At 43.9% G+C, this 26,812-nt stretch overlaps 1 protein-coding gene across 5 annotated transcripts in view; it reads left to right on the top strand.

The window, feature by feature from the left end:
- Positions 1-26,812, top strand: part of ZNF462 (zinc finger protein 462) — an 89,109-nt gene that overhangs the window by 35,169 nt on the left and 27,128 nt on the right. For 2 of the 5 annotated variants that reach the window (XM_014260811.2, XM_088054325.1), the window contains exons 2-7: positions 4,086-4,336; positions 4,957-10,496; positions 11,374-11,538; positions 13,131-13,405; positions 16,647-16,765; positions 20,889-21,080. In XM_014260811.2, coding sequence (XP_014116286.1) covers positions 4,117-4,336; positions 4,957-10,496; positions 11,374-11,538; positions 13,131-13,405; positions 16,647-16,765; positions 20,889-21,080 — 6,511 coding nt within the window. In that variant the 5' untranslated portion in view covers positions 4,086-4,116. The remainder of the gene's footprint in view (positions 1-4,085; positions 4,337-4,956; positions 10,497-11,373; positions 11,539-13,130; positions 13,406-16,646; positions 16,766-20,888; positions 21,081-26,812) is intronic. The other 3 variants (XM_014260813.2, XM_005532224.3, XM_088054326.1) reach the window with 3 other exon arrangements.

The following is a 26,812-nucleotide window of genomic DNA, read 5'->3' as shown; positions in this document are numbered from 1 at the left end:
GGCTGCTGCCAAATTCTGTAATTACTGTTGTTCAACAAGCACAATTATCTTTTGTTTTGGATTTTTAAAAACCTCAAAATCTAATACAACTGTGTCTCAGATGTTCTCGGGCGTTTATGAGCATAGAGAAGGATTCTGCAGACGATTTGAGACCACCTTGTGTCTTTAAAATGGTGGCTTTGAGAATCTCAATTGCCCAATGTTTTGAAAGCTTTTAGCTCATAAGAAAAATAAGAATACATCCATATTTAAGCATTAAGGTCCTGTATTTAAGAAGAGGTTGTAAATGCAAATTAGCCAGGCAATGGCATTTTAATTATGTTTTGTGAGGTTAGCATTGCATTAGTAAGGGTATTTTAGAAGTCAAATATTATTTATAGGCAATGTGGTCTCAAGAGATTGCTTGTGAATATGTTCAAGGGCTTCTGGGATTTATGGATTAATTTAATGGTGGTTTTGTTTGGTTGCTTCAGGTTTTTCTTCCCACACTTCTGCTGCTGAGTTACTAGATTCGGTAACTCCTGTCTTACTCCACCTCCATTCACCTCTAAATTTTCTTAGTGAAAATGCAAAAGGTTATGGAATGTGTTAGCTTAGCTGGCCGTGATGGAGACGTGTGAACCTTGCTTTGTCTCTGTGCCTTGGGATGTGTCTTGCCAGTGTATTAACATCTGCACTTGAAAATGGTCTTTGCTGCTCAGTGGGTGAGTCTCTCCCGGTGTCATGTCCCAGGTGGACAAAAAAGAAGAAAGATGCACGTTGTGTTACAGTTCCTTTTGATATATGAGCTCAGACTAGCAGTGTGTGTTTTCGGCCCTTACGCAATGGCAGGATTTTAAAGAAGAACATGGAAATGGTAGAGCAGAATCCCTTACAGAACGCTTCATCCTGCTCTCAGCAGGTGATGCATGGTGAAAACATCACACTGAAGTCCGCTCAGCTGTACCTGATGTTTGATATCCTCATGAGAAGCAGTAGGATTAACCTCTTCTTGGACTTTGTGCTGCCTTTTTGGTGCAGATCCTGCTGACATCCAAGCTGGAACCCATTACAGAGTCTCCATCAGCTTTGTAATCAGCTATTAATTAAATATTATTAATATATATTAATAGAATATATATTAATATAATTAATTTTATACTATTAATAGCATCAGCTATTAATGATACCTCTCAACACAATGGTTGGTTTAAGCCTGTGTAGAGAGCAACCAGCATCTTTAAGGGTGCATTCTCCAAGTAGCAGCGTGTGCTGGAAATGGATGAAGATGGTGGTGGTTTTCACCTCTTGAAGCGGCCAGGATTGTCTTTTTTTCATTTCCTCAGCGTTGGTCTCCCTTCTGGTTTTCTATTTCGTAAGCTGGCCGGAAGTTTTCCAAAAGAGACAGAGCTTTCCAAAAGGGAGCGTTTTGCGGTGATGTTTCTAAAAGGTCTGAAGTTTTCGGGGGGCTGAGGAGGGGGAGGGCTGAGGGGAGGGAAGAGTGAGATTTTTCTGTTCGCGCGTTGTTTTTCATCTCTTCCACACAATGGAGCTTTCAGAGAACCTCTCTTAAAAGGCATAGCTACAGCCTTTGTGTGAAGGGTGTGTCTGCTGGCAGGGTTTGCTGATGCAGACAGGCTGGGTGGTGATTAACAAAGGTCATTAGACTTTGGAATCTGGCAGGGGAGTGGGGTGGTGTGTCTTCTGCGCCAAGCAGGAGAGCTCCCCAGGGACAGGCCCGGCTGGAGGCTTCCCGCCTGCTGTCCCCCCTCACTCCCCCGCGCCTCCTCCTCCTCCTCCTCCTCCTCCTCCTCCTCCTCCTCCTGCTCCTCCTGCTCCTCCTGCTCCTGGGAGGCTCAGCTGCGTGTCGCCTCTGCCTGTAGGACAGCTTGGACCAGTGTCTTGATGCTGTGAATGCAGCGTTTGTGGAGCGAACCGCCACATTTTGTCATCCATGGGACAGGGGAAGCCAACCCTGAGGAGATGGTTTGGGGAAACCCAAGCCTTCTGCTGAAGGAGAGAAGGTGCAGCTCTGAGGAGGGCACAGGGGGAGAGCAGCGACACGATTTGGAGGGCAGACCATGCCAGGAGAAAGGGAGATGTGATTCTGGGAGATGGTGATTTTTAAATCATCACCTAAGGAGGAGGAGTTTAAGAAAGGGAGGGGGGGAGAGGAAAAGAAAGAAAAAAAAAGGCTGGTGTGCTTGAGCTGAAGCTGAGATAAGTGAGGCCATGTTGTGCACAGGCAAGAAGCTCTGAGGCTCTGAGTGCAGGAGTTGTCTGAGCTAAAATGGCTGCTCCCAAAGCTCAGAGGACTAGGGCAGCTTAGTGAGTCTTAAAGCTTCAGTGACGCAGGGGCTCATATCTCTTGAAAGTGTGATAAACACATTCAGTAGAGCTGTGGCTTGTTTGGCTGAGATGAAAGGACTAAGCTTGGGGGATGGGTAGTGAAAACTGGATGATCTGCTTTTCTGTGAAGTGCTCTAAATGCAGGAGTCGTCTGCTCCATGGAAAAATTTGTTTTCAGGTCTAATGGACTGTGCTAAAGGAGACGTGGGGTGGGGCTTCACTCTCTGCTGTAATTTGATCCAGAGCAGATAGCAACCTCTTCCACACAATTTGGTCTGGTGCTTGCACATAAAAGCTTGAGTATCTCGATTATTGTAACTTTGTTAGCTGAAAAGAAGCTGGTGCAGCGTTCATTTTCTTTATTGGTGGTGAGAGGGAGTGGGGGGAGAGAAAGGACACAGTGCAGCCTGCAAAGTAATGTAGGTAAATATGTGGAGAGCCTTTGTGCTCAGACTGTCCGGAATTTGACTTGCTAGAAGTTTATTTTAGCAGGCTACCAGAAGAAGCACTCTTTCATCTAAAATCCTGGTGCAGTACCCTCTCTTGTTCCTGTGCCTTAATGCTTTGGAGCTTTCTCCTCACTTTGTAGGTTGCTTCCTTCATACTCCACATAAAAGAAACATGGGGAATTTAGATTGCTGTGGGCTGCTGTTGTGTCTTGGACCTCTGAAATGCTCCGTTTGTCATCCTTTTTCAGCACATGCATGGAAGCTTAAGGATGCAATTGCTGTATTAGCATAGGAAGATAGATAGCTCTTGTGCCTAAGCACTGCACAGGGTAGGAGGGTCTAAGTCTTTTGTTCAGCTTGTGCTTTGTGTCTCCTGTCCTTCATGGCAGTGCAACCTTCTGTTGAAGGATTAATTGTCACAACTGAACCGCCGTTCTTCACTGCATCTTACCTTGCTTTGTACTTGAAGGTATGCAGGGCTTTTGGATGACTCTAGAGTCTTTGTAACTCATGTTTCCATTGTACTTTTTCAATATGGTTATTCCTATTGCTATCCCTTTCTTCCTCTGGCTGTCTCCATCTCCCAGACTGCTAAAGCAGAAAGGTCTTGTCCCTAGAATAGACTGAAATGAAACTGTAAACATTTTTAGAAAGAGTGGAGGTGTCCATAAAAGCTTAGTGGAAGTAGGGCAGAGCAAATTATTCTGCCTTGGTTTGCCTTTGGTAACTGCATCTAACCTTGCTGTTAGGTGTAGGTTTTCAATATCAGAGCAGATAGAATGCTTTGAGGAAAGGCAGATTTCTCCCTGTGAAAGCTTTTGATGCATGGTAGTGAATGAGGCAGGAATTGGCAACTTACAGGAAGGTTAGAGTGTGTCTCCTGAAGGCAGAAGCCTCTGTCTTCTGATTGTAAATTCCAGTGCATGACTGGGAGTAGTGTGCCATTTCTCTACACATGGGCTGTGGTCTTTGAACAAGACCAAATTCTGAATAACAGCCCTATGCAGTGGAAAAGCCAAGAGGACAAAGTCCACTGGATCAGTAGTCACTTGTCAGACAGTTGACTGTTCATAGAGTTGAGTCAGCAGCTTGTGAGCTACCTGGATAGAACTTCTTGTGGATCTGAGTAGACGCTTCTTAATAGGGTAAAGGAAGGTTGAATTTCACGCCGCTGTGTTTGTGGAATCTCTGCAAGTGACTGAGTCATCAAAAGCTTGGTGTTACCTTGGTGTTTCCAGGATTTGTTCCAAAAGCACTGCTATAAACTCATATTTTTCTTCTTCTCTCCTTCCCCTGTATTTGTTGCAGATTTTTCTAATGTAAAAGATCATCCTGAACCATGGAGGTCCTGCAGTGTGATGGCTGCGATTTTCGAGCTCCATCTTACGAAGACCTAAAAGCTCACATTCAGGATGTTCACACTGCTTTTCTGCAGCCAACTGATGTCTCTGAGGAGAGTCCTAACCAGCCACGGTCTGGTTCCATCAATGCTAGCAACCAGACTGAAGTTGAATTTTCTTCTGTAAAGGATGAATTCGCAATTGCAGATGACATAGCAGGTAAAGCTCAACTCCAAGTTTGATCTCAACTTTTAAGATCTCAGCTCTTACCCCCTATTTCCCATGTGTCTTATTTCAGTGTCTTTTAGTTTCTGCCTTTGTTGTGGTTTAAACATTTGCATTATCTTTATGGCTATGTCAGCAAAGCAGATACCTAGCATCAGCCATGCTGGTTCTGAGCATGGCTTTTTTTTTTTTCCTGCAAATGCAAGCATGGAGGATGGTACTGTTTCCCAGCTTCTTTTCATGGGGTTCTTCATACTGATTTTTCATTTTCAGCTTTTCATGGTTGTCCTTTACTACCATGAACCACCTCAAAATTACAGCTTTTGTTAGTTTTCATACTGAAACTAGTTTTATTTTTTTCCCCCAAGAAGGTAATTTTGGAAACTATCCACCCAAAACTGTACACCACAATCATTTATATGTAGAAATTATGCATAATGGTCACTTTTCTGACCGTTGCCAGGTCTGTAGATACTACCATAAGTGAGTGAGGGAATCCTGGAATGGTTGTTGTCAGTTCAGGATGTGGTTACATTCTTAACCATACAGGGTGGGTGGAGGAAAAGCTTTTTTTATTTTATTGATTTACATATACACCTTAATTCTCATTTTAGGGCAAAATGCAACAAGTCAGATGGGGACTGGAAGTTACTATAGCCAGAGCCAGACTTTCTATGGCCAACATATGGCTCCAAATCCTAAACCAACCAGCAAGTTTTTCCAGTGCAAGTTCTGTGTGCGTTACTTCCGTTCCAAAAACCTCCTCATAGAGCACACACGGAAGGTTCATGGAGCACAGGCTGGGGGGAGCTCAGTGGGGCCACCAGCTTCTAGTTCCCTAAATTACAACATCATGATGCATGAAGGGTTTGGTAAAGTTTTCAGTTGCCAGTTCTGCACCTACAAGTCACCCAGGCGTGCAAGGATTATTAAGCACCAGAAAATGTATCACAAAAACAACCTGAAAGAGAGTTCAGCTCCTTCTGCTGCTGCTGCTGCTGCTGCTGCTGTGTCTGAATCAACGTCTGCTTCTGTGCCAGTGCAGGAACCCTGCAAGGAGCTGCCGGCAGAGGTGGTGGAGCGGAGCATTTTGGAGTCGATGGTCAAGCCCCTGACCAAGTCTAGGGGAAACTTTTGCTGTGAATGGTGCAGCTACCAGACACCTCGGAGGGAGCGCTGGTGTGACCACATGATGAAGAAGCACCGCAGCATGGTGAAAATCCTGTCGAGCCTGAGGCAGCAGCAGGACGGAACCAGCGCACCCGAGGTGCAGAGTAAGAGTGCCCAGAGTGCCTCTCCAAACTCGAATTACATGTCCATGAACACAACAGGACGTGAGATGTCGAGTGCTAATGTCTCAAACTTCAGGGGATCTATGGGCAATTCACTTATCAGGCCCAACTCTTCTACATCTTCAAAGTTTTCTTCTGTGTCTTACCCTCAAATGAAGCCTAAGTCACCTCACAACTCGGGCATGGTTAATTTGTCTGACAGATCCCGCTATGGAATTGCTGATATGACGAATTCTTCTGCTGACCTGGAAACAAGCAGTATGCTAAATGACTCCAGCTCAGATGAAGAGCTAAATGAAATGGACAGCGAGAATGGCTTAAACTCCATGGATCACCAGACCTCAGGAATGTCTGCAGAGCAGCTGATGGGATCTGATGGCAACAAACTATTGGAAACAAAGGGAATTCCCTTCAGAAGATACATGAACAGGTTCCAATGTCCTTTCTGCCCTTTCCTGACGATGCACCGCCGAAGTATTTCCCGTCACATCGAGAACATCCACCTGTCTGGGAAGACAGCTGTGTACAAGTGTGACGAGTGCCCCTTCACCTGCAAGAGTTCTCTGAAGCTCGGTGCCCACAAGCAGTGTCACACAGGAACAACATCCGACTGGGACACCATGAACTCCCAGGCTGAGAGCATTGCCTCGTCCCTGACCGACAGCACGGTGTCTTACGAGAGTGGGAATATCAATGGCAGGAAGTCAGCTGGGATGATGGAACCTGTGCAGCCGCAGCCGCAGCAGCAGCAACCGCAACAGCAGCAGCAACAGCAGCAGCAGCAGCAGCAGCAGCAATCACCCCAGCCCCATTCACAGCATCCTTACAAGTGCACATTGTGCAACTATTCCACCACCACTTTGAAAGGCCTCAGAGTTCATCAGCAGCACAAGCATTCATTCTGTGACAACTTGCCAAAATACGATGGGCCACCATCAAACACACCGCAGGAGAGCGAGGCAGATGCTCACCCCTCTGCCAGCACCGTGAAGAAGAGCCAGACCTCCATTCTTGGGCTCTCATCTAAAAATAACTTCGTTGCAAAAGCCCCTAGGAAGGTCTCAAATGACTTCCCTTTAGATCTCTCTCCCGTGAAAAAGAGAACTAGAATTGATGAAATAGCGAGCAACCTGCAGAGCAAGATCAGCCAAAACAAACAGCAGGAAGATGCTGTGATTAATGTAGAGGATGATGAGGAAGAGGAAGAGGACAATGAGGTGGAGATAGAGGTGGAGTTAGACAGAGAAGAAGAGCAAACAGAACCAATGATAGAGGTTTCCAGTTCTTATGCACCCCAGCAAATGTGGGGCAGAGAGGCTAATGATTCCCAGAAGGAGGCGAGCTTCAGGAGCATGCAGCACGACTACAATTCCACCAACGGGGCGGAGATTGAGCTCACTTTGTCTGAGGATGAGGAGGACTACTACTCTGCTGTCAGCATGAAGGACCATCAGAGCCCTAATGCCTCTGTTCTGGGCAGCCAGTCCAACATGTATGGTACCGACCAGAACAATGAGAATTCGGAGTTCAGTGACTCTGGCAGGCTTTATTATTGTAAACACTGTGATTTCAGCAACAAATCTGCCAGGAGTGTTAGCACCCACTACCAGCGAATGCATCCCTACATTAAATTCAGCTTTAGGTACATCCTGGATCCCAATGATCACAGTGCAGTGTATCGGTGTCTGGAGTGCTACATTGACTACACAAATTTTGAAGACCTGCAGCAGCATTATGGAGAGCATCATCCTGAAGCTATGAATGTACTGAACTTTGATCATTCCGATCTGATCTACCGCTGCCGCTTCTGCTCTTACACAAGCCCAAATGTTAGAAGCCTGATGCCACATTACCAAAGAATGCATCCCACAGTGAAAATTAACAATGCAATGATATTTTCAAGCTATGTCGTTGAGCAGCAAGAAGGGCTGAACACAGAGTCTCAGACGCTGAGAGAGATCTTGAATTCTGCTCCAAAAACTATGGCAACCTCCACCCCTGTGGCTCGCGGGACCGGTGTGCCAGCTGGTTTTAACAAAAGTGCCACCAAGAGTTTCAGTCCTGAATGTGAAAATCAGAAGGAACCTTCAGTCAACACTGTGGTTGTTTATGACTGTGATGTGTGTTCATTTGCAAGCCCTAACATGCATTCAGTTTTGGTGCACTACCAGAAAAAGCACCCCGAAGAAAAGGCCTCATATTTCAGAATCCAGAAGACCATGCGTGTAGTCTCTGTAGACAGGGGCTCTGCCCTCGCTCAAATGTCCTTTGAGCTGGGGGCTCCCATCTCCCCAAAACTGTCCGGCTTGGCTTCCCAGCCACCTCCTCCCCCACCACCACCCCCAGAGCTCTCCACTGAGCTCTACTACTGCAAGCATTGTTCCTACAGCAACCGCTCCGTCGTGGGGGTGCTCGTCCACTACCAAAAGAGGCACCCGGAGATCAAGGTCACAGCCAAGTACATCAGGCAGGCCCCGCCGACCGCGGCCATGATGCGGGCAGGGGAGCTGCCACCTGGCATCCAGAGGCCACCAGTGTCCATGCAGCAGCTGGGCCGTGGCGGGTCCGAGACCTCCGTGAACCCTCCCGAGAACGAAATGTTCTTCTGCCAGCACTGTGATTACGGGAACCGGACCGTCAAGGGCGTGCTCATCCACTATCAGAAGAAGCATCGCGACTTCAAAGCCAACGCGGATGTGATCAGGCAGCACACGGCCACCATCAGGAGCCTTTGTGACCGTGGCCAGAAGAAATCAGCTGGCAGCCTGCCCGCCCACACCTCCGGCACCGAGCGGGACAAGTCCAAGCTGAGAGCCCTCAAGTGCAGGCAGTGCAGCTACACATCCCCTTACTTCTATGCATTGAGGAAGCATATTAAGAAAGACCACCCGAATCTGAAGGCCACGGTGACATCCATACTGAGGTGGGCGTTTCTGGATGGCTTGATAGAAGCTGGTTATCACTGTGAATGGTGCATTTATTCACACACAGAGCCGAGTGGCTTGCTTGTGCATTACCAAAGGAGACATCCTGAGCATTATGTTGATTATACCTACATGGCAACCAAACTCTGGGCAGGTCCCGATCCTTCCCCTCCTGCCCTGGTGATGCCAACAGAGATGAAGACCTATAAATGCAGAGACTGCATTTTTGAAGCATCTTCTATTTGGGATATTACTAATCACTACCAAGCATTTCACCCCTGGGCCATGAATGGAGATGAATCTGTGTTGTTAGATATCATTAAGGAGAAGGATACTGCTGAGAAAACCATGCCACAGCCTGATGAAGGTGGGGTCAGGATGGATTCTGAAGACCAGATAGCGGCACCACAGATGGATCAGGATGCAGAGTGTACAGAGGATCCCAGCCTTTCCCATGAAAAAACTGTCCAGCTGGCTTCTGCAAATCCTGCCATCTCCTCCACTCCATACCAGTGTACAGTGTGCCAGTCTGAGTACAACAACCTACATGGCCTCCTGACACATTATGGCAAAAAGCATCCTGGCATGAAAGTGAAGGCAGCAGACTTTGCTCAGGACATAGACATTAACCCAGGGGCCGTGTATAAGTGCAGACACTGCCCATACATTAACACACGCATTCACGGCGTCCTCACGCACTACCAGAAGCGGCACCCGTCAGTCAAAGTCACTGCTGAGGACTTTGTGCATGACGTGGAGCAGTCGACTGACATTGCTCAGAACGACGTGGAAGAGACAAGCAGGATTTTCAAGCAGGGCTATGGTGCTTACCGGTGCAAACTCTGCCCCTACACCCACGGAACCCTTGAGAAGCTGAAAATCCACTATGAGAAATACCACAATCAACCTGAGTTTGATGTTTTTGCCCAGTCACCACCGAAGGTGTCTGCCTCAGTGGAGCCAGACATGGTGACTGAAATCAAGGCCTCCCCAGAAATTGCTGCTGAGGATGTTGGAGAGGTCTCCATGCCAGCGCCTCATTTCTCCAGTTCTCACTTAGTGTCTCACACAGTTTTCCGGTGTCAGCTCTGTAAATATTTCTGCTCCACTCGGAAGGGGATAGCAAGACACTACCGCATCAAGCATAACAACGTTCGGGCGCAGCCAGAGGGCAAGAACAACCTCTTCAAGTGTGCTCTGTGCTCCTACACCAACCCCATCCGCAAAGGGCTTGCAGCACACTACCAGAAAAGACACGACATTGATGCCTACTACACTCACTGCCTGGCAGCCTCCAGGACAGTGAGCGACAAACCCAATAAAGTGATCATTCCATCTCCTCCCAAGGATGACACTCCTCAGCTCAGCGAGGAGCTCAGGAGGGCTGTAGAGAAGAAGAAGTGCTCACTCTGTTCCTTCCAGTCCTTCAGCAAGAAGGGCATCGTGTCCCACTACATGAAGCGTCACCCTGGTGTTTTCCCTAAGAAGCAGCATGCCAGCAAGCTGGGGGGATATTTCACTGCTGTGTATGCTGATGAGCACGAAAAACCAGCTCCGGCCGAGGAGAGGAACGACTTTGAGAAGCCCGAGGTGGAGGCTGAGGCTCAGGAAATTGAGTGGCTTCCCTTCAGGTGCATTAAATGTTTCAAGCTGTCCTTCAGCACAGCAGAGCTGCTGTGCATGCATTACACTGACCACCACAGCAAGGATTTGAAGAGGGACTTTTCCATACTTGGAAGTGGCACCCGCTCTCAGAGCCCTGTCTACCAGTGCAAACACTGTGATACAAAATTGCATAGCACGGCAGAGCTGACTGCACACTTGAATGGTCACAATGAGGAATTCCAGAAGCGTGCCAAACGTCAGGAGAGAAGGAAGCAGCTTTTGAGCAAGCAGAAATATGCAGATGGTGCTTTTGCAGATTTCAAACAAGAGAGGGTAAGGATTTGTGTGTCTGGTCTCTTTCTCTGCCCCCTGCTCCCCACCAGGCAGCCCACCAATGCCCACTTGCATGTTCTCTTGGACAGCCAAATGACCACAGGCTAATGAGTGACTCAGAGTGCCAGTGAGCTCCATAAGTCAATTACACATCCTGCTTTAATTTCCTCATCCATCCGCCACGTCTCCCTAGGTTCTGTAGGAAACCTTGTTCCTTCCTATCGCTTCCTTCAGTATTTTCTTCATCTTCTTTCCTCCCTCCCACACTTCTGGAGGGCCATCTGTGTCTGACAGTCGCTTGTTCTTTTGTGGCAAGACTGCCATGTACTTTCTTGCAGATCCTCTACAAAATGTCCCACCCCCTTCTTCCATGATCCTCTGAATAACACATCAGTTTTCTTCTCAACCTTCTCTCTCTCAGTCCTTCCTCTCATTGAGCGCTTAGGATTAGCATAACATGAATCTGTCTTGTGGCAGGAGCTTTGGGCAAGTGCCTCATAAGGAGAGGACCAATTTTTTTCTCTGTTTCTTGCCCACTTACCCCCTTCCTTCTGCTTCGGTTTGAAAAAACACACTTGTGTAGGAAAAGCTTTGCAGAGAAGTTGGGGAGGTTCTGGGGTCGTGGAGGAGGAGGAGGAGGCACAGTTTCAGGCCAAACTGACATGGTTTTCTAGAGGACCACTGTTAGCCATAAACCGAGTGTTTCTTCTGCATAGATGTCTTGTCCACTTACTTTGTAGGAATTAATGATCTCAGGGGAAATTTACCTTGCAGTTCTGGACATCAAGTATCACATCAGGTCTAAAGTCTGGTCTGCACTCCTAAAAACGAGGTGACAAAGCCTGCTTCAGTGATTTATGCTTGTGTGCTCAAACAGGCCTTTGGACACCTGGAAGATGTTTCGAAACTCAAGGAGAGGAAGGTGGTTGGCTACAAATGCAAATTTTGTGTGGAAGTCCATCCAACACTTCGAGCCATCTGTAATCACCTCCGCAAGCATGTCCAGTACGGGAATGTCTCTTCTGTGTCAGCCACTGTAAAGGTAAGAATTCCTTAAAGGTGACTGAAAGTGACTGAAACTGCTTGCATTGTTCAGCGTTAACGCCTCGTTGATAACCTGTGGAGTGCTCTTGTGAGGTTGAATGGGTTTTGAGCCGGGCATTCCGGTTCAGCATGATGTTTTAATCTAACACTAAGCTTCTGAAGTGCATTTGGTTCATTTCAAGATGTTTTAACTTTTTTTCACTCTCGATCCAGGGGCACGAAGAGTCTTTAATTCTCATTTCTTCTCAGCCACAAAGGAGTTGATGTCACTGATGACCAAAGGGCTTGGTTTATGGGCAGGAAACTTTCTCTCAGCTTCTTTATGGGCTATGTTTCTGCTTAGTTAAGCTCAAAAAAGAGTTGTTTGTTTTTCTTTTTTTTCTATATGTGTGTATGATTTTTATTTTAGGAAGTGTGCACATACAAACGTGCGAAGCTGCTTGTGGTACACCCTTCCACATGGAATTTGCACACTGGCTCCAAACAAAACTCTCAGTGGCCAGCTGAGCCAGTGATTCCCTTGCAGGTGATGAGGGGCAAAAGTGTTGTTCCTTTCTCCCTGTGGAAAGTGGTGCCTCCTGTGACATCCACAAGGAGAGGTGACGTTCCAAAGTCTGATTTCCAGGATGCTTATTAGCAGGGGAAGTGAAAGTGCACCAAGGTTGTGGGAATTGGCTCTCAGTCAGAGGCTCCTGCTGCCTGACTGACAGGCCTATTTTGGTGACATAATCTGCTTTTTGTGGGGAAGCCGTGTCCTCCACAGCCTAACTCATGCTACCTGAGACAGCTTTCATTGCCCTACCACTTTCCTGACCTTCCTGCCTGTTACTCCTGACAGATTCAGATGCTTCCCTCCTAAGAGTAATTTCCCTCTTCTCCTCACTTCTCAAGTGATGCTTGTGTAGGGTCAGTGCTTCCTTTTGAGTAAATAAAATCTTTAATCAGGGAACAAAAGCTGAAAGCCATGGCCTAAAGAATGTGCTGGAAGTGCCTCTTACAGGGTATTTAAGTAGCTGCACAAATGCATGCTCTGGTTAGAAATGGAGAAGTTATGAAGGAGAGTTAAAAAAAAAGGACTTTTTCTGTTTGCTCTATATTTTTAGAGGGTTCTAGGGTCTTAGTGTACCAGCTCATTTCTTGAGAGTTCAACGCTGATGGACAAAGTCTACTGAAGAGTAAGACAGTGTATTATTAGTCTGCAGGGTAGCTACAGTCAGCTACAGCAAAACAAACTAAAGTTAACTTCCCTGTAACTTACTAATTATTACCTGATCAAGTTTAGAAGATTCTCACAGCAAGACCATTGAAAGATGGATTTCTTGTCTTTTTGGATGATCTGACACAAACTTGATCAAGGAGTGAGATTTTTTCTTTTTTTTTTAAACATATGCATGCATGTATATAACATATTTAATTAATGTTTTTCCCTCCCAGGAGTAGGTCTTTTTTTCAGAAAGCCATTGATGTGGAGTCTGTGTAGGGATGTGTTTAGAGAAATAATGCAGTGAGAAGTCTGATGAGCACAGGGGAGAGACTGAGGGGCAGAAGGGAGAGAGAATTGATGGCTTTGGGGGGATATGTGTTTTTTAGCAGGAAGCTGAAGATCCTTCAAACACAACTTTGATGGAGGGTTTTGAGGGAGCCAAAGACCCTGGCATGGTGGAATTTACAGAAGCTGAATATGGAGCATCCCTGGAAGATGAAGCCAGGCCTGGGGGCTACCACTGCAGCCAGTGTGACCGGGTTTTGATGTCTATGCAGGGTCTGCGATCTCACGAGAGGAGTCACTTGGCTCTGGCCATGTTTGCCCGGGAAGACAAGTACAGCTGCCAGTATTGCTCCTTTGTCTCTGCTTTCAGGCACAAGTAAGTTCTGGCTTTTTTTTGCTTTTTTTTTTGCTTTTTTTTTGCTTTTTTTTGTTTCCTGAAGAACCACGGGCTAGCAGTGCTGTTTCGTGGGCTGGCACTGAGGAAGAGCTCGCTCGGCTTGACATTGAGCCACACTTTTCTTGTGGTGTTTCCACACTGCAAAATCTTTGCCCATTACAATTGGCTGTTTGTGAAGGATTGCACCTTTATATCTTCCTGAATTCATGTTAGCCCTCTGTTTGCATGTAGGAGAGAAGCATGCAGGCCACAGAATAAGGATTATTTCAGTAGGCAAACATTGCAGCCCACCACTTTTGCACCTCTCGTGTCAGATGCATGAGACTTAACAAGCCAAGAAGAGTTAATTTTCCATATTTAAGAAACTTCTGCTGCATATAATCACCTCATTTGTAATTAGTACAGTTCTTTGCGGGTTGAGTTTTCATTTCTAATGTTAAAACAGTGTCACAGACTTACCTTAAATCAGATTTTTTTTCTTAACTATGGCATGCAATTTCAGTCCACAAATATTTTAAATTCATACCAGTGTGCTGTAGGAGTGACTCCCTCATCCTGCTTCCTTTGTCTGATATATGGTCATCATTAATAGTCAGATTTCTTATCATTTGTTTTCCTGAGATTTGACTTTAAGTTTGTTAGTTTTAAAAATAATTTTAATAATAAAATAATAAATTATATAATAAAACATTTAAATGTTTTAATTTCTTCTTATATTTATTTATTTAAATATAATAAAAATATTTAATAAAAAATAAATAATAAAATAATAAAAATAAATAAATAAATAAATAATAAAAATATTTGTGTCCCCCCAAAAAATGGGGTTTATGATAAATTTTCCACTGGCACCCTGGGCCTGATTCACAGATCTATGTTTCCTCTTAATTTCTGGGGACAGAGCTGCTTGTTTGCTATTTTAACAAAAGAAGGCAGATCCAGGTACTCTTTTGATGCAGGCATTCACACCGCTCCTAAATTTGGTGCTGATGTCACCGTTTCGGAATCAGATGTGTGTGGAAGACATTTTTTAGTTCCTTGTATTAAAAAAAGCAAGGTTTCTGCTGGTGTCATGGCATTGCAAACTGGTGCCACAGTCGGAAAGGTCCACAGGATTGAGCAGCCAGGGGTAGGAGACGGACTTGGGGGAATGATGTGCACTGCTGGGTGTATCCCACCCTGCTTTGGCAAGGCTGACAGTGAGGGCAGCCCCTGCAGGGCTTGCTGTTTGCCTGGTAAACTTGCCTCAACAATCAGACTTTTGTTGAGTTTGGTGCCTAGTCACTCTGTTTCCTGCTGAGGGTAAGTCATGTCCCAGAAGCTGTGGGATGGGTAAGTCAAACAGTGCTGGATGGCAGGGAAGAACTCACCACCTAACTTGATAATAGGTGTGGTCTCTGTTGTAGAAGTTGTTTGCTTCTTCTTTTATTTTTGTTTCTGATGCAATTATTCTCCTGGGAGATTAAGTTGTTGAAGGAAACCAAACCAAATGTTTAAACAGCCCACTATTCTCCCAAATATGACCAAAAACTTTAAAACCTCCTTTTGGAAGAGTGCAGCTGGCAAACCATGTGGTTGTGAATATAGTTTTAATTATTGCCATGTCAAATACCTTAAGGTATATATGTTTATAATAGCTTAATATGTATTACATACCTCTTTGGCAGTCTACTTTAATTGTTAAGTAATCTCATTCCCTGGAGGCTATTTAAAACAAGTTTTGTTCTATGAGGTATTCACTGCAAGTGTTCAAAGCTTTACTCATTTAGGAGATGTTTTCTCCTATTTCTCTAGAACACTTGTGCATTTTGTCTTGTTCCAAACTCCATCCTGGATTTCTGCTAAGTTGTATTTGTATGAAGTGACCCTGAGAGGAGATACAAGTTCATTTTCTATTTTTTTGCTGTTATCAGATGCTTGAATACACAGGCTTCAGTGTTAGCTCTCATAAACACGGATTTTCTGGCTCAGGCTCTTGTCAGTGTGGGACTAAAGATCATGTGAAATCTTGTGTAGTGTGACAGGGCTGAAACAATTGCTATTTGAGCTACATGTTGATACTCTGTAAAAGACTAGGACAATTTAGGACAAACAAAATAGCTACGCCTGAAATACACCTAGAACTGAGGTGGGGGGTGGAGGACAATTTTGGCAAATTGCAACTCCTGCAGTGTCTCTGCCCCGTTGTTGTTGTTCCATCACCATGTGTGAGATGACTCAAGCAAAGACGAGGTCACAAAGCATAAATGTGTCCAAAGTAGAGGCTGCACTGGAAATGTTGACACCTTGGGCTCAGACTACCTGCCTGCCACCCAGAGACAGCGAATTCATGTCTGTCAGCCACGGCACAGGAACTGCAGAGCTCTGCAGGATTCACTCAGTTAGAATGAATTTGATCTTCTGTTAGAAAATGGGGAAACATCCTTTTTTCTCCTCCAAACTTTACTGAGCTGTTAGGACAAATTGTGTCGAGAGCAGTTTTTGATCACTTCGCAGTATTCAGGCTGTTGGTACTTCCATTTTTCCCTGAAGAAAAGAAGCCTGAAGAGGCTGGTCTTTGCCACCCCTTCTCCTGCTGAGCTTCGTGTAGAATCTCCTACTCTGCTGCTTCTGAAACTCTGCTGCCTTTTAATCCTGGAACTCATCAACTGTAGCCTGCTGGCACCCTCCCCAGAGGAGGATCTCTAATCTGCTTTTGCTGCTGTAACCAAAAGAAGGCTTCCTCAGTAAAGCTGGTCAACAAAAAAAAAACCAAACCAAAAAAAAAAAACCATATTTTTTTTTACCCTTGATCAACAGGACAGGAGGGGACATATATATATATATATATATTCACGAGAAATGTTTGGCAGGAGAGAAATTGTTTAATGATAATATAATAAAGTAATTTCTTGCCTGTTTCACATTTCACCGGTCCTTTCAGTTTGGGTCATACATAACTTAATTCTTACTAATCTTGCCCTATAAGTTTATTTAGGTGGCTTGCTCTCTGTACAAACAGAATTGGTGTCAGCTCTGCTCCTTTCCTGCACATTAGATTTGACTTTATTGTGTGAGCAGACCAATAGTTGAATATTGAATTTGTTGAAGAGAGAGTGTGAGAGTGTGAGTGAGGATCCTTACCTGCTCTGCTGTTGCTGTGAAGTGCTTTGCTTTGCCTCTGAAGGGACAGCTGAAGCAATTGACCCTTTTCTGTCTCCCTTTTCTGTCTCTTCTCAAGCCTGGACCGCCACATGCAGACCCACCACGGACACCACAAGCCGTTCCGCTGCAAGCTCTGCCCCTTCAAGTCCTCCTACAACAGCCGCCTGAAAACCCATATCCTCAAGGCTCATGCTGGTAAGTTGTTCCCTCTCAGTCTTGCAGCTGAAATGGCCCAGTGTGTTCTTGTGGCTGATGACAGATGCTGGGTTGAACCATGTGTTTTGTCACCAGAAGTGGGTAAGATTTTTCCAAAGGCTGCAGTCGTGGCTGGCCAGCCAATGGAACCTGTTGGGATAAGTGGAGGTTTGGGTAATGGGAAGGGCAAGGATTTAAAGTGATGGGTACTTCAAGAACTTTTTTGCTCTCTTTTATATTAATGATGTTTTTTTTCCTTATTTCTGCTTTTCTCCAAGTGGATTTCATCACCTATACCATAGATGTCATAACGAAATTGGTAGTGAGCTTTACTCTGCTCTTTGTATTCATGTTTGTGCTTTAGGTGACTCTGGGAAAAAGACTGTGAACAACAGCACCTTGGTTTTTGGTAGAGTCTTACGCTGGCTTTCATGTTAAAACCAAACCCTGTGAAAATTTGGAGTCAGGTCTGTGTGCAGCAGACAGAGAATATCAAAATTGCATTACCAAACGTGGAAATTTGTCTTGCAAATCTCTGTATTTCAGTACGGAATCCATACAAGCAAGCAAGCAAGATATGCTTCTGAGGAACGAGAATTGGGAAGGTGATGTGTCATACAGAGTAGGTCACCTGAAATTGTTGCACCTTTGACTATTAAAGAGCGAGACTCAGGATTTCCTCATCTTTATTCCTTGGCTGTAGACTTTTGGTACTGTCACGTGTCCTGCATTGGAAGGTTATCCTTTGGTTTGCAATCCACACAGGCACTCTGATGCAAATAATAGAATAGTGACCGGTCTGAAAACCTGAAAACTAGCCCAGTTGTTAAAAAGTTGTGAGTAGAAACTTCTTGAACAGGAGTTTCTGATAAAAAGGACCACAGTTATGTTCTTTTTTTGTATTATTTGCTTACTCAAAGTCATACACTCTGGGGTGGAGGAGGAAGATGGAAAAATGGGGAGAAAATTGTAGCTGTCTGCTGATACAAAAATAAATTATTGTTGCCATTGATCCAAAGGCATTTTTCATCTACAGAAGTATAGGAGGGATTGATGGTCTTGTGCCCTTTGTTTCCTGTCTTTTTTTTGGGGGTTTCACAGAGCTTGTGCCAGTTTCTGTGCTTGGATGGATAAAATAGCCTAGCTTAACTTTTCCCACCTTCCTTTTGTATGGGAAGACCATGGCATTCTGTCCCTTCTAGGAAATCCAACTGCATGCAGCAGTTCCAGTTCACAGAATCCCACATCCTGTATGGAGGAGCCATGGTTCTTAATTTTCACCAATCATAAAGTAATGTTTTCTTTATGCTGTCATGCAGCTGGGCTCCTTGCTTGACCCTGCCAGATTGTTAGACCCAAACTTACCATGCAACTAATACTTACTTCACACTTCTCTTCATGTAATTCATTGATGTATTTATAGGAGTTCATGCTTCTGAACTTGGTTTAGTGGATGGACACCCCTTGAAAGGGCTGTGTTTTGCATTGTACGAGAACACAATTTCATGGTTGCCTAGATAGTGCTTGCACAATGGTTTGGGTAATAGGGTTTCCAAAGGCTTATGGATATGTTTCTGCCTCAGTCCCATTTCTACCAAATGAATGGTCAGATCACAGAAAAGTTGCTTGTATGTTTTTCAGTCAGAGCTTTGCTTTGGTATGTTTTGAGTCAGTCAATTCAGAAATGTGTGTTACTGAACAAATATGTCTGACTTCTTCAGACTCCCCAGTTTTTCAGTGAGATGCTGGTTCTCTGAAACTCTCTTGTGTTACCTTTTTTTAATTTTTTTTTTCCAATTCTCAGTTGTCTCATTATCCATTTATTTAGAACTTAGAAGTTCACTCCTTCTGAATTTTTCCTGAAATCTCCTGGAAATCTTTAAAAGTCCCTAAAATCCTGAAGTGTTTTACTCAGTCTGCCTCTCTCCCTCATTTTCTGGGTATGGATCAAAATTCAGTGAACTACAAAATCCGTTCTTGTGTGACAGCTGGTACCAGTGTTTCTGGCATTTGTTTTTCATCCAGTGTGTGCCATCTCCTTTGGCATGGAGCAGAACAGTTTACAGTTTCTCTAAATGGGCTTTGTGTTGTTTTCATTTGAACTTTTTCACCTGTTCTTTCTTTCTTTCTTTCTTTCTTTCTTTCTTTTTTTTTTTTGCTTGTGTTTTGGAGGAATGCTTGTTACCAATTTCTTAATCAGCAATTACTCTGGAAATGCAGAAATGGGTGATGGTATTGGCCCTGTTCAGTTTCTGTGTACAGAAATGTGCTTTGAGTACATATCAAGTGTTGAGACCCACTACATAAACGCTTACATTTATTTATTTGTATGTGTATTAATATGATCACTTAATGAGACGCAAAGCTAGCAGTCAAAAAAAGTGCAGAAGACTTCTGTTGGGCCAAACTAGCTTTTCCTCTGTAGTCAGACACATCCTTTCATGTTTTGAAGTCCATTGGAAAGGAATAGTGGGCATATTTATTAGTGTGTCTAGGCTGCTTGGTATGTAATCATCCTTTATTTGCTTTAATGTCTTGTGGTGCTTTTAAGTTAACAGTTGGTTGGTGCACATTGTCACCCAGGGATTTCTTACACTGACAAAGCCATGATGGTCTATATCTGTATCCCACTGGTTTCTTGTAACCTTGGAATATCTTTGGTCCATGAATTGCTGTGTTCCATTGAGCAACTTGTTGTGGGTGCTGCCCAGGAAATGATGTATTTCTGTTGGTAAAAAGGAAATATGTAACTGGTGCAATGCACAGGTGAGGAGTGTCACTTGGGAAGACACAACAGGGCATTTTTTGTTCCACCACTTCAGACTCTTCAAGTGATCTGTTCTTTTTCAGATGCACCAAAAAAGAGAGTTCTAAGAGTTTGTGTTTTGTCCTGATGATGAGCATGCTTTTTCTGGAAGATGGGTGGGAGTTTTTGTCGAGGGTGGTTGCTAATCCTTTCAGGTGTGCTTACTCTGAATGGCTGCAAACACGTGTGTTTTGATATTCTCTTTTGGTTCACTTATTTCTGGTGTGGGAAAGAGTGCTGCTTGAGAACCTTCTTTGCTGGATTTGTCAAGAGGTGGAAAGCTTTTTCTGCTTCATCCATTACCAGAACTCTCGTTCTTCTGTTACTGTTCATGAATATTTCGCTCCTGTATTAGTTTTGGCACTTTATGTACAGCTCATATGTGGCCAGTGTTACTCTTGTACATGGAAGTGGCACTTGCAAAACAGTAACTTGGCACCTGTATATAATATCACATTGTTTGTGTTGGGACAGTTTCACTTTGTGTTCCAATTGCCTCCATGCCTCCGTGCAAAACAAATCTTGTATCAGGATTTGTTTCCCCTTGTTTGCTGTCTCTATGGCTTGGAATGTATTCAAAATTAAATCCACTACTGTGCATTACTTCTGTTCTTTCACTTCTTTTAGTGCTTTCTCATAACACACTTCCACACAGCCTGGTAGATACACCCTTTTGTACTTGGCAGTGCCGTCTCCATCAGCCTTGGCTTGGTTGCCACCTGTGTGAAGATTGATGCTGCCTAATGGCTTTTCATAAGGAAAACTGTAACCTTTCCCAAATGTGATTGCACCACACACTTTTTTTTTTTTACATTTTTTTTCTTTCTTTTTTTTTTTTTTTTTGTTTGTGGAGGGCTCTTTGTTAGAGCTTTGTAGTGTCCTTCTTGCTTGATTAATAGTGACGCTGGATGTGCTGCATGCAGAAACAAACAACTTCACCATCTCCAGTTGCTGTGCTCCCAATCAAATTTGGAAGTGCCGTGGTTAAGTTACTCCATTTTCATCCCAGAGTCTGTTTTCTTCCCATACCATGCAACACAGGCATGCTGAAAGTCTGGTCTCTGTTTTTCTTGACATCAGCCGCTGTACAAGGATCTGCAGTTGCCAGAAAGTGATACTTTGGTCCAAAGCAGGTGTCTACACCCACTGACTCCAGACTGTTCCAACAAGGAGACATGCCTAGCTTGTGTCCTTTGGGATCAGTCTTTCGCTGAAGAGTCCATGGGAATTTTACTGACAAGTTCAGTAAGAGAAGTGTGAGGGCCCCATTTTGTTTCTTTTGTGAGCTGATGACTTGCCTGTATTTCGCTCACCCAGGTGAACATGCCTACAAATGTTCCTCCTGCTCATTTTCCACCATGACAATCAGCCAGCTGAAAGAGCACTCCTTGAAAGTGCATGGGAAAGCACTGACACTACCAAGACCCCGCATTGTCAACCTTGCAGCCTCACACGCCCACCACACCTCCAAGAACCACACTCCTGCTGAAGAAGTGGAGGACTCTAATGGTAAGAGGTGCCTCAGAGCAAGAATTTAATTGTCTAAGGTGCCGCTTAATATTTTTATTGCCAACCAAATTGCAGCTGGCAGCTTTGCACCAAAAGCATCTTCATTTGGTGGTTAAGAGGAAACCAGAAGTTGCATCAAAACCAAGAATAAACTTGGTGTTGTAGGAAGTGATCTGCTTTAGGTCCTCACCAATTCATACCACATTAATTTGTTCCCTCACTGCTCCAGCTGACTTTGGAACATGTCACTGCTGGCTTTGCTAGCAGAGATTTACATTGCAGAAAATATTTCAGACTCATAATTTCTATTCATAGCCAGTGGGAGAGGGATCTTCAAATTCCATCCATGCTCCTGATTTTCCTTTATATTCATAGAGTCATAGAGTGGTTTGGGTTGGAAAGGGAACCTTGATGATCATCTCCTTTCACCCCTCTGTCATGGGCACCTTCCAGTATCCCAGGTTGCTCCAAGCCCTGTTGAACCTCACCTTGGACTCTTCCAGGGATGAGGCAGATACAGCTTTTCTGGGAAACCTCTGCCAGGGTCTCACCATTCTCACAGGGAACAATTTTTTCCTGATATCTAATCTCATGAGTAGAGCACTTTGATGAAACCACGTGATTAAGCTTGAAGTGTGAACCTCTAATAGTAGGAAGTGTAATTACTGTTGTCTGTTGTACAGGGGACACAAAAAAGCACCTTCAGATACTCAGCTGCAGGGAGGAGAACCTGAGCACTGTTTCCTTTTCAGTGCTTCTTCTGAAAGCTGTTAACCCCCGTGTGCTGGAGGGGTGTGTAGAAGATGCTTGGAAAGCAGCAGAGAAAACAGAGAAATAGACAAGATGGTGTGGGGTATCACAGAAAACTTTAAGGCTTTTTGAGTAGTAGCTTATTGAGGCATTTTTTGGTGTCAGTTAGGAGAAGATCTCTTCTTTGGGAAAAAAAAAAATCCCCAGCCTTAATTCCTGGATGAGTTTCATTGACATGGAAGGAGAACATTTGCAGATGTTCAAAGAATTGGAATTTATGGAAGGAGTGTTAGAAGAGGGGAAAATACTTTTTTTTTTTTTCCCCAGAAGCTTGAGTGGTTCTAGCTGCTAAACAGCAGGAATTTTGTTGTTTGCTTTTTTGCTTGGCATATTGGTGAGCTAAGGATGGGAGTTAAATACTATCAGTGATCATTTTGTAGCATTTTTGGTCTCCTATTTTCCTTTTCTTTCTCACCAGAAAAAAAACAGCCAAAAATACTAAAAATTAAATGAGAGAGACTGAAAGAACAGAAGTTCAGAAAACTGCTAAAAGGAATTGAAAGAAGTAAATAATCAGCATAGAAATACGTTATTGAAGGGAAAAAAAAAACCAAAACCAAAATATTTTTGTGATTTAGCAATTTACTGTGGGTCAGAATCAGAGATTTTAACAAGAGATTTTCACCAGCTGCTCGCAGACAACCTTTTGTCAATGGGTTGTCTGGAACAGTGCAACTATTTTTTTTTTGCTAGTGCTAGCTTAAGCTAAGCCAACAAGCTGAGTACATCTTGAGATGTGTTCTACTGCTCCTTTTTTTGTTGTTGTTGTTTTTTTTCTTTTTCTGCTTTTGAAATAAAATGTTCCATCACTGACTTAAGAAGTGGAGAATAGTTTTCAGTGGCTGTCCTAGCCTCTTATGTGTGTTAGCAGTCTTTTGTTAGTGGTGTGTGAGGAGATAACAGAAGGACAATACTCAGTTTTGGGAAGGATGGTTCAGTTACTTGTTTTTTGTTTTTTGTTTTTTTTTTTATTTTGCTTGTCCTAGGAGCTCAAACTCTTGATTAGTGGAGTTAAAATTCAGGATGTCTGCTGTAGCCTATAGAGGATAATTTTGAGGCTTTAAGAGCTCTTCCTAAAAGTAGTTAAAACAATGACTCTGTTAACAACAGCATTTCATTGGGTTGGCTTTGTTAGCTAGATATGTATTACTGCCTGAGACCAAGGCCAAATTTGTCCCAATTAGCTAGATCATCTTTAAACGGGGTTAATGGTTAAGTCACTTTGACAATAATAGAAGCCACCCACTGGGGAGCTGGTCAGACAAGTACAGGTGTTACAATAATAGTGTTAGCATTTTCAGCGTTGCTTGAGGAAAGAATAACCTGCTCTAAGTAATTTTTTCACATTATACAGTTGGCTGCAGATCAGGTTAATGGTGGCTGCTCTTACGGCATCACATGTTTTTTGGGTTTTTAGAAGGCAATAAATCACCGCCTCTGGCCCAGGCCTGTGAGTCGCAGGTGGTGTGCAGGACTAGATGAAATACAGGTCCCTGTATTAATAATAATAATAATAGGAAATGCAGGCACTGTTAGGTCCAGCTGGAGTATTAGGAAGGGCTCACATGGTGCAGAGTGGCTGTATTTTTGTCTGTGGGTGTGTATGAATAACCTGCAGTGTGAACTGTGATCAAAGTTAATTCACCAGGGATGCAGCACTGAACCTGGGCTGGGGTGGACAAAAGGCTGCGTCCCATTGTTAGGGAACTTGTTTTGTAGGTTGGCAGGTGCGTGCAGCAGGCTGGTGTAATTGAAATGGCTGCAGAAAGGAGCTGTTCCTGCCTGGGGATGAATATTGTGGTTGGAGCAGGAAATACAGGAGTGTGGCTCGGGGAGATCTGGGGAGCTGGCAGAACTTGTCGATTGCTGAGCTCTGTAAAAATGTAGAAGAGGGAGAAGGGTGCTGAATTGTAGTAGCAGAGTGCACGTCTGAATAGAGCTGCTCTGGGACAGCAACCCAGTGGAACTTCATGATGCTTCTTTTCCCTGCAAAAATTGTTCCCTGGAGGGCCTTTCTTAGAACATTCCATTTGTTCTTTTAGATCCATCCATTCATTAAAAGGGGTCGATGCATTTTAGATTTCTGTGGCTCATCTCTCTCAGTTCTGTGTTGGTAGCAGCAGACTTACCTGGAGTACTTAGCTGCCCATCCCAGAGGTGTTTTGGGGTGTCTGATAGACTTTCCTTGGAACTGAAGCTAAAGTGGAGTAAGGTGCTAAACATTTTGCGTAGACCCATCCTTGCCAGCTGTAATTCCAGTGACAGCTGTCATTTGAAAACATAAAAACCTCTTCAGTCCAGTTAATAACAATCAGAGTGTGTGTGCTTCTCTCAGGGCAGTAATGTAAGAAGGTGATGGTGTCACTCTTGATGAGTCAGCAGAGAAGGCTTTTTTTACAGATACATCATTCAAAGATCCTGCCTTTTTTATTGTACCCATCTTTGCCTGCTGGGCAATATTTTAATATATAAAGAACCTGTTTTCACTGTATCCTCTTCTAACGAGAAGTAAGGCACTCTGGGTTTTTTTGGGGGGATGCAATGATATTTTGGTTTGTGTGTGTTCTTCTTACAAAAAGCCCAGAAAATACTGGTCATGAGTGCTATTTTTCTGGTTTTCATAGTATAGGGGCTATAGGTTTGCAGTGTCCAGCAGTTGCTCACACACTGAGGTTGCCATTGCAGTAAAGTGTTCTTTTATCCTCTTGATAGTTCACATGTATTTTTTGTCTTGCAAGAAGGAAATGGTGGGGATTTGCTGTATATTTGCATGAGTGTTTGGCTTGTTTGTTTGAATTTACTTATTTGTGATTTACACTAAAATGTTCTTTAACAGTTCTGAGAACCTGAGCAGCAAAAGTTAATTGTAAATTGAAATACTACAAACTGCTAGGAGGACTGGATGAATCTCCTCACAAGGTCTGCTTCTGTGTTATTTCAGCCTGTGTGAGAATAAGAGCTTGCATTCATGTTAATCTCTGGCCAGAATGGGTTTTTGGGATTTTCTGATGGTGGTGTCATCCTGTGGGGCTCTGTGTGTCACAGGTAAGTGTTCCCAGCTCTGCTCCTCTTGAGGGCAAGGCAGTAGAATCCCAAAATCTGCATTGCCAAGGCAGCACATTGGAGTGCTCCCATGTCTTTCCATAAGAAGGAGCTGCAAGTTGAGGCAGAGACACAAAAGTTGTGTGGCTGAACGTGAGAAAACACAAACAGCGGCAGGAGTTGTGTGCAGAAGGATCATCAGCTGAGGGCAGAGCACATGGCCACTGACACTGTGCTTGTGTGAGTGCTGTTATAAATGTGTGCTTGTGTTCAGGGGCTGTGGAGGTGGTGATCTGCCCTCCCCTCACAAACTGGAGAGACACACGAGCTCAACCCCTTGTCATAAAGTCTATAAAGCAGAGTGACTCAACAGATTGATGAATGGTTTCATGTTGTGCCTTCAACCACAGCAAAAGCTTCTTCTTGAGAGCCTGTGAAACACCTACCCTAAACTGCCCTGCCTGCTATATTGATTTTTGGAGTAGCCCTTTATTTTTTGAAAATAACTCCTTTGACCTAACCGTATTGTGTAGAGCAAACCACTGCTCTTTATTCATATACTGGCAGATTTGGAGCCTCATAAATTTCCTTGTATCATGACTGTGTGCAGTAAATCAAAATTATAGCTTTTTAAAATTTTAGTGTTTAAGAATATTGAATTGTCAAAATAAAGCAGCAAAGTGCAAGGCTAAACAGATCTGGATGTGGTTTCTAATGTCTCCTCAGTCATGGTGCTGGGGTGTAAGACCATTTCCTTTTACTGGCCACCAGTTCTTTATCTGTAGAAGGCAGCACACTTTTTGTGTGCCCTTGAAGCTCAGTAATTATGTTTTTCACAGTTGTGCAAACCAAACAGGATCTATCACTAATACCAGCACACATCACAAAACACGTGTAAGGTCAGAACTAGAAGATTTCTTGAGTCTCCCAGTACATGGTATGTCAACATCTTCATTAAATTTAATTACTTGCAGCAGCAAATGCATTGAAAACTGCTAAGTGAAACATCCAGTGCCCTGTTCCAGTTTTTTGTTTTTTTTTTTCCCTGAACTTTAGCCTTTGCCAGTGGAAAATAACTTTGCCTCATCTAGAGACTGAAATATAAATACATCTGCTTGCTTTGCCAGAGCTAGGCTGGGCACAAAACTGCTTGACTAAGTCTTGTTTCTTGTGCTGTTGTTCCAGAACTGTAAATCCCCTCCCATTTCTGTACACTTTTCCAAAGTAGATATTGGGTAATCAGACTGTGTGTCTTTCTTCTGTGCTGCCTCACAGATGAACTCCTGAAGGCTGCAGATGGCCTTTGGCTGGTTTTGCTAAAGCAATTTCATGTACTACCAGAATGAGAGGAGAACTATGGGCAGCAAGGCACCATTTCAAGAAAATCCACTAATCTGGTGCCACTGAGTCATCATTTTGCCTTCCACCTTTCAGAAGAGAGGCAGGCTTTCCATATGGTTGGACATACTACCCTGATTTTTGGGTTCTCCTGTTTTGTTTTGTTTTTTTAAATCCATATAATGGATTGTGGCTGACTTGCTTATTTTTGTTCATGTGCACTGTTACTCTTGATAAGGGATATTTTTCTAACCTTGCAATCAGGGCAGAAAGTTACTAAGGTGGTCCCTTCCCCTTTGGTGCTGTTTTCTCTGTCATTGTTGCTTGTGCGTCTTTGTGTTTTATGGCTGCTGCTGTCTGGGAAAAATCACAATGGTCAGTCCTCACAGCCAGAAAACTTCGTATTAGAGCAGAATTCAGTTCTGGGATTGGGTTTTTTTTTCTTTTTTGAAGGAGGGGCTTGTACAAAGACTCTTGTGAAGTTTCAGACCCTTTTGTTTCCCTGCAGTTTCACTGAAAGGGCAGAGAGCCAGTAGTGACTG

The sequence above is a fragment of the Pseudopodoces humilis genome, chromosome 4 (genome assembly GCF_049639895.1).
Source record: "Pseudopodoces humilis isolate 2021_Gansu_Grassland_sample_001 chromosome 4, ASM4963989v1, whole genome shotgun sequence".
Lineage (NCBI taxonomy): Eukaryota > Metazoa > Chordata > Aves > Passeriformes > Paridae > Pseudopodoces > Pseudopodoces humilis.
This window is presented reverse-complemented; position numbering and strand designations above follow the sequence as displayed.